The 13,989-nt window shown below is 38.2% G+C and overlaps 1 protein-coding gene across 1 annotated transcript in view; it reads left to right on the top strand.

Annotated features, from left to right (window-relative positions):
• LOC611632 (ceruloplasmin-like) overlaps positions 1 to 13,848 on the top strand; it is a 29,558-nt gene extending 15,710 nt beyond the window's left edge. The window contains exons 13-19 of the mRNA XM_038570192.1: positions 491 to 630; positions 2,503 to 2,631; positions 4,504 to 4,610; positions 5,543 to 5,744; positions 8,033 to 8,172; positions 12,543 to 12,705; positions 13,674 to 13,848. Coding sequence (XP_038426120.1) covers positions 491 to 630; positions 2,503 to 2,631; positions 4,504 to 4,610; positions 5,543 to 5,744; positions 8,033 to 8,172; positions 12,543 to 12,701 — 877 coding nt within the window. The 3' untranslated portion in view covers positions 12,702 to 12,705; positions 13,674 to 13,848. The remainder of the gene's footprint in view (positions 1 to 490; positions 631 to 2,502; positions 2,632 to 4,503; positions 4,611 to 5,542; positions 5,745 to 8,032; positions 8,173 to 12,542; positions 12,706 to 13,673) is intronic.
• The last annotated feature ends 141 nt before the right edge of the window (positions 13,849 to 13,989 follow it).

The raw sequence follows: 13,989 nt of genomic DNA, 5'->3' as shown, positions 1-13,989 counted from the left end.
GCTGGTGTGTGATATCATCCAACCTGACCACTCTGAGGTGTAATAAACATCACTTCAACTACCTTCAACATTTGGCAGCAGTCAGGTTTTCCTTTTGTCTTCGTTTGTTTCTGTCAATCTCTCTTCTAGGAGCCTCTATTGGCAGACCCTTGTTTTTCTTTTTGTAGCACTTGATTTCTTTTTCTGATTTTCACTTTTACTATTTATTCATATATCAAAACTAAAATTTCATCCACAAAACATGTTTTAAAGTACAGAATTTATCCAACAGTCTTGCCAGTATTAATAAATTTTTTAAGAAGAATTACTTTCCGAGGTAAAGTAGCCTCTAAATATTAATCAATTGTGTTGTTTCATTAAGGAGTTCTTCCAAATGACAATTTGCCTAACTCAATGGTGAAACTAGTTCTTCCATATGACAGTTTCCTAACTTAATGGTTAAACTAGCTAACTTTGTGGGTTTTTTTGTTTTGTTTTTATTTCCTTAAAGTAAAACGAGCATATATTTGGATAGAATTGGGACGTATCTTGGGTCCAAATACAAGAAAGTCATATACCGTCAGTATGATGATATCACGTTCGAGAATCTAACACAAAGAAATGAAGATGAAAAACATCTGGACATACTAGGTATTAATATACAATCAGACTGATCTTCATGTTTTTCTTCTTGTCCTCAGCCACCAGAGACTGTTGTACACATTGGGATATTGTCAACCTCCATCTTAACAGAGGAAAGTGCCTATAATGCTAATTCTAATTTGTTTGCTAATAGGCACTTTTAGTGTGAAAAGAGAATTGATTTAAGTGTTGTTTCATGGAAACTGAAAAGACCATGGAAAGTTAATGTGTCAGTTTCAGATTACCTGGCTTCTTAGCCGCAGGACTCAAGAACTCCAGAGAGCTTAGAAGTAGCATTTTGAGATCATTTCACTGTTAAAATGAAGCCCAGAAGCCCTGCTATAGTGAGGAGGGGGATCTCTTTGTTTAAATTTAAGTGTTTAATTTAAACATTTAAAGTTTCATCTTCTTTCCAAGAGTGAGGAAAAGTATAGCCCTTTCTTCCACCCTTGACAGGTCAGCTAGGAAAATCACAAGTCACCCCCAAGCACCTACATGTAACATTTCCCTAAATCACACAGCATTTGCAGAGGTCACATGATGTGTTCATATGTCAATGACATTTCTGTATGTTGCATGGTATTTCCAGAAGTCAAATGGCATTTCCATATGGTCAAATTTTATTTGGGTCTTGATATTTGTGTGTCTATTGTATCTTCTTCTTCTTAAATATTTTATTTATTTATTTATTTATTTATTTATTTGAGAGAGAGAGAATGCAGAAGCATGCATCAAGGGAGGAACAGAGGGAGAGGGAGGGGGAGAGAATCTCAAGTAGATCCCGCACTGAGCAAGAGGCCTAACACGGTGCTCTATCTCAGACTCCGAGATCATGACCTGAACTGAAAAGCAAGAGTCACATACTGACTGAGCCACCCAGGTGCCCCTATTGTGGACTGTTTTCTGGTGTGGGACCCTGAGAAGATGGATTTACATGCTGTTGAGAAATTCTTGTTCTTCTTGGATCCTCATTGGCCTCTTGAGCTTGTCTCTTTGGAACCCCCAGAAAGTGGCTGTGCTATCCAATTCCCACTGCTATTGGGTGTGACCCTATCTTTAATAACAGCAGGATGTTAGTTTTCACTAGGATTCTAGCTGACTGCAACAAGATAAGTAATACAATGTGACCCTCTAGATTCCATTATGATTTATCCAAAAAAATAATGAACCACTTTATGGAAAAGGTAAAAACAATTCTCTAGTGTTTGGGAAGATGGAATAGCCATGCGGACAAAGAGAGGATGTCCCAAGCTAGCATCTAATGTCCAATAGGTATCTTCAGGGCTCTTATTTCAACATTTATAGTGCAAGTTTGAAGAGAATTCTTACTGCTTAGTTGTTCATATCAAAACCATCTCTGTTTCAGAATTTTTAGAGTCACTGATATAACCTGCTTCTACAAAGAAAGAAGATTTAAAACAGTTTTTTTTACCTCCAGTTCTTGGCCTGGAATGGTTGGGAGAGAGAGTACAATGAAGGGGTCTTCAGTCTTGAGAGGAAAAAAAATCACTTTGGGTCAATAAAAAGGCCTTCCAGCTCCTCCTAACTCTCCACTAGGGTCAAAGGGGAAAAGGATAAAAGGCTTAAGTGATAAGATTGGTCAAGAAAGAAAAGAAAATATTTCATTTCTAAATTGTGGGTTTTCATAGGCATTAACTGATGCTCATCAAAGTTAAGTTTTCTAGAGACTTAAGTTTTCAAGGCAAAAACCATGTTTCATAAACCATCAATAATCCACTTGTTTAAAAGTATGTTTTATTTGGCTGCATGTTAAGGAAAAAGGATAAAAATAAGTTGCTGTGTAAATACTTAAGAGGACAGATGACTCATAATTTAAAATAAATAACAATTTCCACACATTTTCCTTTTTATATTCCCCAGGTCCTTTAATATTTCTCACTCCTGGTCAAAAAATCCGAATTATCTTTAAAAATAAAGCCTCAAGACCATATTCAATTCATGCTCATGGAGTGAAAACAAACTATTCCACTGTTGTTCCAACACAGCCAGGTAACTGCTTTGGGACAGAGAAAAGCTTCAAAGTTTTGAAGCAGGACTATGTGCTAATATTCTTTCTTAAGTATGGGTGTGGTTCTAGATGACAGAGACCAGTGGACTAGTAGGAAGGGTCTAAAGAAGGAGTTTGGGAGCGAGGTCCTTTTGCAAGTCTTGAGTTTGCTTCCAGGATGGGTTCCATGTACAAAACTCCCCAGTGTCTACAATTCTTTTCTAGAACCACCTACCCTCCCATCTCTCCACCATCCAGCTGCCAGGTATTCTTAGGCTATGCCCCATCTCTCCAATTCAAGTGCTAGAGTAGGAGTTGAGTATAGGAGGCAGTGTGTGAAGAAGGGAGCGGGAGAAAGAGAGCCACTAAGAGAAAATAATGGACTTCATGTATTAACATTCCTATGGTGTCACCACTATACAGTATGGCATTCCACAGACCTCAGACAAAAACAAATACTTTTTAATATAAATGCCCAGGAAGTAGACTCTGAAGCAAAAATTTGTGGGAAGATAGTGGTCTTGAGATCAAAGCCTATGGAGAGAAAGACAACGAAACAGAATCGGGCAGGGGGAGAGCTTAAGCAGAGACATAGCCTAATAGAAATCACAGCCACCCCTAGAAGTTCCAAAGAGAGGGTAGCACTCAGCAGTCCTGAGTTGGGGTGAGGAAGCTGGGCCTCTCTGTCCATGAATCTGTCATTGGATGTAAGCTTGGGTGAGGTGGCTCTCTTCCACCAAGGCTGTCTTGGAAGGAAGTGGACAGCCTGTGGAGCAAAGATTCCTTCATTCTTAAATGGGGAACCTGAGAGGGGCATCCAGAATGTCTACCATAGTTGCCTACCGAAACAACTAGTTCTGGGAGTTAGGGGAATCAAGGAAAGACCTAAATTCAGAAAGAAAAGGTGTGTGGGGCAGAGGGATGAAAGAGAGATTTTGTTTTTGTTTTGTTTTGTTTTGTTTTGAGATTTTGATGGCAAGTGAAATATTCCCTTTTGATTTTAAAAAAGAGACAGTCCCACAGTAGTACCAACATGAATCTCCTATCAAGGGAGTTCGCAAGTCAGCACTCTGTTCTCATTAGTCAGAGAAGGATCGCATTGCTTACATTCCACAAACACTTCTGAGTACCTGCTGTGCCCAGGCACTGTGTGGTGCCCTGGAAGGAGAGGGTTGGTACTAAGTAGATTGATTGTTAAAGATTTGGAAGCAGGGAAGTTGGGGATAGGATCAGTTAGTGGAAGCGCTTAGGAAAATGAATTTAAGCCTCTGAAAGTGGGGGGATATGCAAGATTATACAGCAAGGGGCAGGAGTGGAAGGAGGTATCCAAAAGACCTTTTCCGAAATAGGCATAGGATTTAGATTCAGTGGGGCTAATGCAACTGCTTTGGGAGCAGGGAAGAGGCACATGTGATCTATACATTGGAAGGTTCAGCTGATATTCAAAACAAATCTGTCACGTTTCAAAGCCTGAGATACCTTCACTACAATAAATATTTGTTGAACAAATGAGTTAGATATGTAGTGACTGACATTTTTCAATGGCAAAATCATTCTAAGGTTTCCATTCAATAACCCTGGGAACATAATAGCCAGCAGTGATGGTTACATCAACTTCACCCTGTGACCCAAGTAATGCTTTATTTGAACTATCTTATCTAATCCCTAAATTCTCATTTTATGTGCAGCAGGAAGCAGAAACTCAGAAACTATAAACACATGGGCAAAGCTAGGAGCAGGAGAGCCAGAAGTGAAAACTAGGACTGTGCTGCTCGATATCTGTATGGCTTTGGGGTTTGCTCATTATCTGCTTCTCCATAAAAACAAGTGCTTTAAAAGATTCTGTTTATATACACTGCATTTGTCTATTTTAGGAGAGCTCCAAACATACATTTGGCAGATTCCTGAGAGAGCTGGTCCTGCCTCAAAGGACTTTGAGTGCATACCTTGGTTTTACTATTCGACCGTGGATGTGATTAAGGTACACTTTAAATCAAGTCATAGTTTTTCTCCTATCTCCTCTTAGAAATTATAATAGAAGAAAGAAGGAATTTATGTGTGTTTAAAAAAACTTACTTCTATGTAATCTTTCTTTTAAGTAGCCTCAATACTGCTCAGCTTTTAATTCTACAGAGATTTGCATTTTTCCAAGAGCAAAGTCATTGCATTATGATTATATCGATTCATGACATTTTCCAAAGTGTCACTGTGAATAGGAAAATGTAATAATCCTCTCCTTTGTCTTGTTGGATTTGGATTACAGAAAACAAAGCATGGAGTTAAAAGTCTCTAATTAATGAGAAATAAACACATGCGTATGTATATTTTTTTTAAAGCATCAACTCTGGAGTTCAGTTTATTTTCATTTAGCAACAACAACAAAAGTTTCAACTCCAAACTTTTAGTTACTTTGGCACACTCTCTGCCCAGAACAAGAATCTACACAGACATTCAACTCAAAACCAGAATGAGTACAAACAAACCAAGGCTCCCAGCTGAAAGCGGCTCTGGGGGCAGAGGCATCACAGGGCAAAGGATTTAAGACCTTTAGACTTTGCTGCCAACCAACTCCAATGCCAAGAAATTCTAATTAAAAACAAAACTCTCGGCTTTGTTTTTGTTTTTTTTTAATTAAAATTTCAAAAATAGAGCTAAATCCACCAAGGAATGTGACTAAAATCTCTCTTAGGAGTTAGTTGTTCTCTTCAGACTTCAAATCGAATGAGTGAGATGACAGTTTCCTTAGTCAAGGATTTAACATGTCAAACATTTTCTTCCTCACTCTCAGAATCCTAATAACTAAAAACTCAGGATCTGAACCTTCTAGAACTCAATGTTGATTCTCCTCATTTCACTGGTTGGGGGAAATTTTTAGTTGGGGGCACAGCGGATAATCTTGCTTTGCCTCTCCAGGATCTGAACAGTGGACTGGTAGGCCCTTTGATCGTATGTCGCAAAAACACCAAAGCCAGCATAGTTCACCGTGTGCTCCACTTTATGATTTTTAATGAGAACAAATCCTGGTACTTTGAAGAAAATGTCAATACCTATTCTCCAGCTCCGAACAACATAGACAGGAATGATGAACAGTTTGACCTCAGCAACCAAATGCACGGTAATGTCTACTAGCTGACTCAGCAACCATAGCCAGTAGGTTGTTTCACACAAAAGGAACGAATGAAGGGCCACACTTGTCAAACTCAGTAGTTGAGAGAAGGCAATTGCATAGGGCCATTGTGTAGATCACATGGACCAAGGGTTGGCAAACTTCTTCCATACGGGCCCAGATAGTAAAGAGTTTAGACTTGTAAACCACACAGTCTCTACCATAGGCTCTATTTCACTCTGCACAAAGGCACCCACAGACAAGATGTAAAGAAATGCAAGTGGCTACCAGCCAGTAAGACTTCTTTTATGGACACTGAAATGTGTATTTCATGTAATTTTCATGTGTTGGGAAATATTCTGTTTTGTGTGCTTGTTTGTTTTCAACCACTTAGAAATTTAAAAACCATCCTTTACTTTTGGGCCATAGAAAAACAGGAGGCAAGAGGGCTGGATCTGGCCTAAGGGCTGTAGACTTAGCAGCGAGGCAAATTCCAATGCTTCTGGAACCATGCGGGTGATGTAAAACTAAGAATATCAGCTATCATTTCTAGACAACTTTCCTACACACTTTTCTAAGTATTTTACCTAGGTGAACTTAGAGAGAGGTGGAGCTTGTGGCAAACTGGAGAGCACATGACCCCATCCAATCTTCCCACCAGGCAGCACTTCAAAAAACCCCATGCTCATCAACCAAAATTCTTTGATAGGTGGTTTGTGACTAAGCACGTCCTGTTTATGTCCTCCCTCGCATCTAGAATCATAGTAATGAGACAAGTATTCAAAGAGAAAGCACATAAACAATTTCACTTAGCCACAGTCACATTCAGTTGAACTTTGAAGGTCCCAGGCCTTTCACCTGAGGAAGCTCAGGGACTAGATAAGGGATCCTTACGTAAGGCAAATGCAAATGTTACCTTTTTCAATTTCTTCATTTTTTTCCCCCAAGACACATATAGTAAATTTGAAATTAATTCAAGGATTGCATCCTTGTTACACATCACCTTTTAATAAGCCTTGTAGAGGGCACAGAGCACCATACTGGTGCTAGGGAGGTAAAAAGGCCATAAGATGAGGCATCTTCCCTCAAAGTGTTCACAGCACAGGGCCAGCACCCTTCTGCCTTGCTATAGTGCAAGGCCGACTTGGGGGTTGGGGTGGGGATGCTGTCACAGAAACATAAACACAGTGCTGCGCTTTAAATTCTTATTTGGAAGAAAGTTTTCATGAAGGGGAGGGAACTTTTTATGTATTCATTTTATTTATTTATTCAAAAGAGACACACAGAGAGAGGGAGGGAGAGAAGACCTAGTAAATCATAATCTGCATGTGAACAAGATTCTCAGGCCACAAGCATATTAAAGTCTGGGAAGCAAGGTCTAAGGACAAGTCTCCTAGTTTTTTTGTTTGTTTGTTTCCATCCTTCCATTGGCTTAAAGTGTTAGAACCCAACCTTCAGGGATGCCTGGATGGCTCAGTGGCTGAGTGTCTGCATTTGGCTCGGGGTGTGATCTCAGGGTCCTGGGATCGAGTCCCACATTAGGCTCCCTGTGTGGAGCCTGCTTCTCCCTCTGCCTGTGTCTCTGCCTCTCTCTCTGTGTCTCAAATAAATAAATAAATAAATAAATAAATAAATAAAATGAACCCAACTTCCATCGATATATGGTTATAAATTATATATTTGTACCACTACATTAATGCATTTTTTAGTGCTTCGAAAGGTGAACACAAAATAAAAAAGTAAAAAGGAGAATATATATATAATTATATGTATTTTATATATATAATTAAATTAATATTTTCTTCCTATTACCTTTGGGAAGCCATACTTACAGAGGATTGGAGAGAGAGGGAAAGACAAAAGGCCTGGACCTCAGCTAAATGGCCATTCTAGCCATACCAGTGACAAATCACGAAGGTCTGACTTAGAGTAGTTAGAGAGGAACACATTCAATATCTAAGCTTCTTGTGATCACTTTAAATATGCTTTAAATATGCAGACACATTTAAATATCCATCCATTTAAGTACCCGTAGTTGTGAAATATTCTACTCCAACCCAATTATGTTAAAGCAAAGTCAATGCCTCATTTCCTCAGGCAAGATAAACTCCTCTAGAATTAGACTCATCCGTGAATGGTTGGCTTGGTCACGTTTAACAGCTTCCTTACGCTGACTTGAAAATCCTCATGGACTCTGAAAACATCTGTGATACTTTCTATGAGGTGTTGCTTGTTTGTTTTAAAACCTATATTATTTTAAATCTTTGTTGAATATAACAAATTGTGTCCCTCCATAGCAATTAACGGAAGAATGTTTGGAAATAACCAAGGTCTGACGTTCCACGTTGGGGATGAAGTGAATTGGTACCTGATTGGCATGGGGGGTGAATTTGACCTTCACACTGTTCACTTTCATGGCCACAGCTTTGAATACACGGTAAGAGCCTTGGGCAGCTTCATTTCATTATTGTCATGTCTTATAAAGCAGTTACTGGGGCAGCATGGCAGGATAATAACTAGAAAGTTCTGGGTCAAGCCAGCCAGAACTGAAGTTCAATACCTACAATCTATAATATATCAGGTGCATGTACATAATTACAGCTCTTTGTGTCCCATGGACACTTAGTAAATGCTTTTGAATGCATGAAGTGCATTTCTCACTCTAAGTATTAATTAATAGGTAAATAAGACTTGTATGATCATCTTTAGTTTTATTCTTTCTACCCCAACTTTTTTTCAAAACTTTAGTAACATAAAAGAAAAACACTTTGAACACTCCTATACATTTTGCCACATTTTCTTTCTTTCTCTGTCTTCTGAACCTAAATTAAATTGCATCATGCTTCTTCACCCCTATATAGTAAAGCCATGTGCATCATAAAACTAAGGCGAATCTCTGTCCCACTATGATAACATTATCACACCTCCAATGCTAACATTAATTCAAAAATATAATCTATCATATAATCCATTCAAATAGCCTCAGTTGTCCCCAAAATGTCCTTTATAACCATGTGGGTTTAAAAAAAAAATCCAGGATCTAATCATTTATACTTTGCATTTGGTTGTCATTGTCATATCTCTTTTTTTTTTTTTCTTGATCCTTCATGGCATTTCATTTTTGAAGGGTCCAGGCCAGTTGTTTTGTAGAATGCCCCATAATCTTCCTTGATCTGATAGTTTCCTCATGATTGGATCCACGTCAAGCATTCTTGGTATGAACACTACATAGGTGATATTATGTACTTCCCATGCATCACACCAGAAGGTACATATGCTGTGAACAGGTGCTGATGTTGTTGGGGCATTTGGATAACTTTATTGAGGTGATGCCTACCATTTCTCTTCATTTTAAAAGTACCTTCTTGTAATTAAAAAACAATCTCTGAAGTGATTTTTTTTCACATATTTTATTCTCCAACTCTGTTTCACCTTGTAGTTATAAAAAGGATTCATGGATGATTGTTGCTAGAATCAATTTTTTTACAGTAGAAGTTACAAATGATAGCTTCCCAATTTTATCATTCCTTCAGCATTTTTTATAAAATAAAAATGAGGCATTAGATGACAATTGGCTTTATTGGTAACTTTTCTATAATTATCTTCATCTTTTTCTATTTTAAATATTCTTAGTTTCTTCATACCTCTGAATTGTTTTTCCATCACTCCACCATCATACTCTTTACCATTGTTTTTTTACTGATCACATTTGCCTGGCCATTTCTCTAATTTATTACAAGTATTTTAAGTTTTATCCTTACCGTTTTCAGTATCTGGGCTGTCACTTATTTACTTGAGGAGTATTTTCTAATCTCTTCATCCTAATCCCTTATACAAACATTTAATGTACAATTGAGGACCAATTATATTTCATGCATTTGACACCTCAGATGTTCAGTCCAGCCACTTGGCATAACACAGTCCATCTTTTGGAACAGATGAAAGTTTTACATAGAGCTTTCCTGGATTCTAGATGTATTATATTCAGATCTTCTGTAATGCTTAGGGCCTATCTTAGATAAATTAAATGAGTGTGCATGACTTGATCTGTACAATGCTTTATTGGTAGGCTGCTTTCTTTTCTATTCTTTAATAAACAAATTCTTTCCTCTTAAACTTATTTGTTTTGGCTTTAAAAACTATTTTTAATATTCTAGGGAGTTTTATATGACAAAGTAGACAGAATAATATAACGAACTCCTTTTCCCACCACCCAGGGCCAACAATCATGACCTTCCTCCTGTACTTCAATCTACATTCCCCATACTTTTGAAGGAAAAGCCTTGATATTAGAGTTGTTACTGATAAGTGTTTACAGTAGACTTTAAAAATTAGAACAAAAGAGAGAGATCTAAACTCTAGTTATAGCATTTCACAGTATATTTGATGTTCAGTTCTGATCAGTTACGATCAGAAAATGCCTCTGACATTCCTAGAACCATGCCAAGTGTTGTGTGGTGATGAGAGGGAATCAAAGAGTTAGCTTTCAGGAGCTAGTTCTACATATGTGATTATATTATAAGGCATCAAATTAAGTGGAATTAAGGTAACATTTCTATGATGTTAATTAAAGCCAACCTTTATTAAGTACTTCTTAAGTGCCACATACTATGCTTCGTTCTTGCATGGATTTCTCATTGAAACTTCCCAGAGCTAGGCACTATTTTATCACTGTTTTATAAGGGAATGAAGTGAAGGATTAATAAGACAAAGAACTTTCCTATAAGCAATAATTGGTAGTAGTAGGATTTGAATCCCTGGTTCTCACTCTAGAGTCCCTCACTCCCTTTTTTTTTTTTTTAAGATTTTATTTATTTATTCATGAAAGACACCCAGAGAGAGGCAGAGACATAGATGGAGGGAAAAGCAGGTTCCCTGCAGGGAGCCTGATGTGGGACTCAATTCCAGAACCCCAGGATCATGACCTGAGCCGAAGGCAGACGCTAAAACGCTGAGCCACCCAGGCATCCCTAGAGTCCTCACTCTTAACCTCTTCACAAAACTGCTCTTTTCAGAACAATCCTATTACATTTAAGAAACAAAATGAACAAACAAAGAAAAAAGGCAAACAGAAAAACAGACTCAATACAGAAAACAACTGGTGATTGCCAGAGGAGAGGTGGGTAGGAGGATGAGTGAAAAAAAGGAGATTAAGAGCATTGAGAAAGGTATAGAATTGTTGAATTGCTATATTGTACACCTGAAACTAATATAACACTGTATGTTAACTATACTTGTATTTAAGATAAAAAGAATAATCTTATTAATACCACAGAGCCTAGTACCAGCATGTCAGCTCTAGCCACTCACCCCAAACTTATCTCAGATGATGATGAATAGTCTTTTCCCTTGAGGTGGAATTTAATTACTCCAGCGTTAATGCAGCCTCTGGGCTCTGCTCTCTGGAACTCCCGGGTACAGTAAAGCAGCCCTGTAGGGTTACTCACTTGGTCTTGGAATAGCCAGTCCCCTGTTCCATAAGGTCATGGTATCCCTTGATGCCATGCTCCAGGTACATAGTGCACATCTACTGGTGCCTTCCTTGAACATGGTCAATTCTTAGTTAAAATGATTTTGTATTGTTCTCTACATTTTATGGCATCTTAGAAATGTATCCAGGCCACCCATTTTGTTGTCACTGTAGATGTAAGATGAATCTTCCTAAATAACAGTGACTGAGGCCCCAATCTGCAGCCAGTGGAAAACCTTACTCTCTTCTGTCCAGTATCTCCAGGGTATCTTGAGAGCCTGTTTTTCCCACTGTCACTTTCTGCTTCTGCTCATCTCCCTTACCTCTTGCCTCCCATGGCTGGTGTTTTCTTAATTTTGTGCATCTCAGGAACGGAACACAGGCTCATTTCCTCTGACTCTCCTTAACAACCACAAAAACAAGGCCATTGTGGGTCATAGACTCTTAGTGAAAGTTTGGAGGTAGATGAAGGCTCTTTTTCCCTCGATATTACACAGTGAAAGTGTTTATCATTTGACATTAGACACCTCTATCTTCAGGCATCCCTTCCCCATGCTTCACTGAGGAACACTGGCTCTCCACCTTTTCTACTGACACTCAGGACTTCTTTTCTCACACTCTTACCTCTCCATGCTTGTTTGACATCTGTCCTCTCCTTGAATCATCCCAGATGCCATCTTGAGCTACACTCTTCAAAACACCCCCACCCTCCAAATACATCCCATTGCATTATTCAGAGCAATTCATCTCCCTCCTATGCTCTTCCAAATCCATCCTAATCCAGCCATGCCGGGCCCTGGGGCTTCATCTTTCAAAATCAAAAGCAGCCTGCAGAGGAGGTAGTCTCCTGAACATCTGGTTCTTTGTTTAAGAGAATAAATAGCCCTTGAGGCCCCCAGTCTTCAGGCCTGACCCCAGAAGGCAGATGAGCTCCTGTCTTTCCTGTAACCATGAGTTTTTTTGATTAGTTACATCTCAAGAATGATCGTTTTCATACAACCAACATCCTTAGTAAGAAATACTTCAGTTAAAACTTTTGGGATTTGTAAAACCAGATGTCTGAAATCTAGAGCATTCTTCTGCAGGAGGTGCAGACAAGGTATCTACACTGATTATGACACAAGATCCCTTTAGAGTTGAGATGTTTCTCTATGGCCTCTCCCTAAAATGTTCTCAGGTTTGCTTCTCCTCTAAACCTTCGATTGAACTCAGAGAGAATGCAAGGTCACCTAATGCTTTCTCATTGTTGTCTTACAAAGTATTTTAGAATTGATAGGATATATAAATGACTAATGCCTTTTATAAATTATTTAATGGTGTTTTGTCTCCTTATTGAGGATATGGGACTGTATCGCTCTGACGTTTATGACCTTCCTCCTGGAGTATATCAGACTGTAAAAATGTATCCAAGAGATGTTGGAACCTGGTTATTTCATTGCCATGTTAGTGTTCACATTGAGGGTGGAATGGAAAGCACTTACACTGTAATTGAATGAAAAGGTAAGCCAAACTAATTTGAAGTGATAGTATTGAAATAAATTCGACGTTTATATAGGTATATCTGATCCACTGAATATTTACATGATCTGACACATTACTCATTTATTCAAATAATACTGTTTTGAGGGGTACCTGGGTGGCTCAGTTGGTTAAGCATCTGACTGTTGATTTCAGCTCAGGTCATGATCTCATGGTTATGAGATCAAGCCCCATGTTGGGCTATGTGCTCAGCTAGGAGTCTGGTTGAGATTCTCTCTCTTCGTCTCTCTTTGCCCCTCCCCCACCATGCTCTCTCACATTTTCTCTCTCTCTCTCAAGTAATAAATCTTAAAAAAATATATTACTGCTTTGAGATGACCAAGAAACTGGTTTTATCTTCTTCCTCAAACTTAGATACCTGTTTCTGATGTGATCAAAGATATTCTAGAGTTAAATGCATTATTTCCAGATTCATATAATATATGCATAAGGATTTGAGCAATTTATAGAAGATGAAACATAAATGCCTATTGAACCTATAAAGATATTTAGCCTTGTTAATAAGAAATTACTTAAAAATTGCATTTAAACTACAGTCAGATACATTTTTTTGAGTAAGGAAGCTATTGGTTTGGCAAAAATTTATTTTTTTCAAAGATAATGTAACAGTGTGGTGAGATGGGTTCATTGCATATACAGTGGTAGGAAGTATAAAGTGTTTCCACAGCTCTTGAAAGAAACTGAATAATGGTTACATGTTTTTTCATATTCAAGTAACACTTTTTTTCTTCTCATTCCTATCTTCCTTTTCTTCAACACATTTTATAACAACTTTAGGATGAAAATACTATCTTTGTTTCTGAGATTTTCAATAGCTCCTTCATTACTTAGGCTATCCATGAAGTCATTACCCTTTGGTCTCTTGGTACAATGATTGTAATATTTTGATTCAGTTACTCCTTAGAACATGATGAAACTTTCTTTTCCAGAGCACAAATATCTTTCTGATATGAATGTTGACAAGTCCATGAGCAGAGGGAAAGTTGCTGAAGAAGAAAACCAAGGATGAAGGAATTTAGGAGGGCCTGGCTAAAGACTTTCATGGCAATCTCCCAGGAAAACTAGTTTGAAATAAAGTTTTGTTTTTGTTTTTGTTTTTGTCAATTTTGTGTGCAAGCTGCTTCTTCTTTATGTAAACTGTGCCACTGGAGTAGAGTCTGTAGTGGTATAACAAAGTTTACAACATCGCAAAGGGGGTGGCAAAAGGAAAATGAGGGTAGGTACAATCTGAAGTCTAGCTCAGTT

The sequence above is a fragment of the Canis lupus genome, chromosome 23 (assembly GCF_011100685.1).
Source record: "Canis lupus familiaris isolate Mischka breed German Shepherd chromosome 23, alternate assembly UU_Cfam_GSD_1.0, whole genome shotgun sequence".
Taxonomy (NCBI): Eukaryota; Metazoa; Chordata; class Mammalia; order Carnivora; family Canidae; genus Canis; species Canis lupus.
This window is presented reverse-complemented; position numbering and strand designations above follow the sequence as displayed.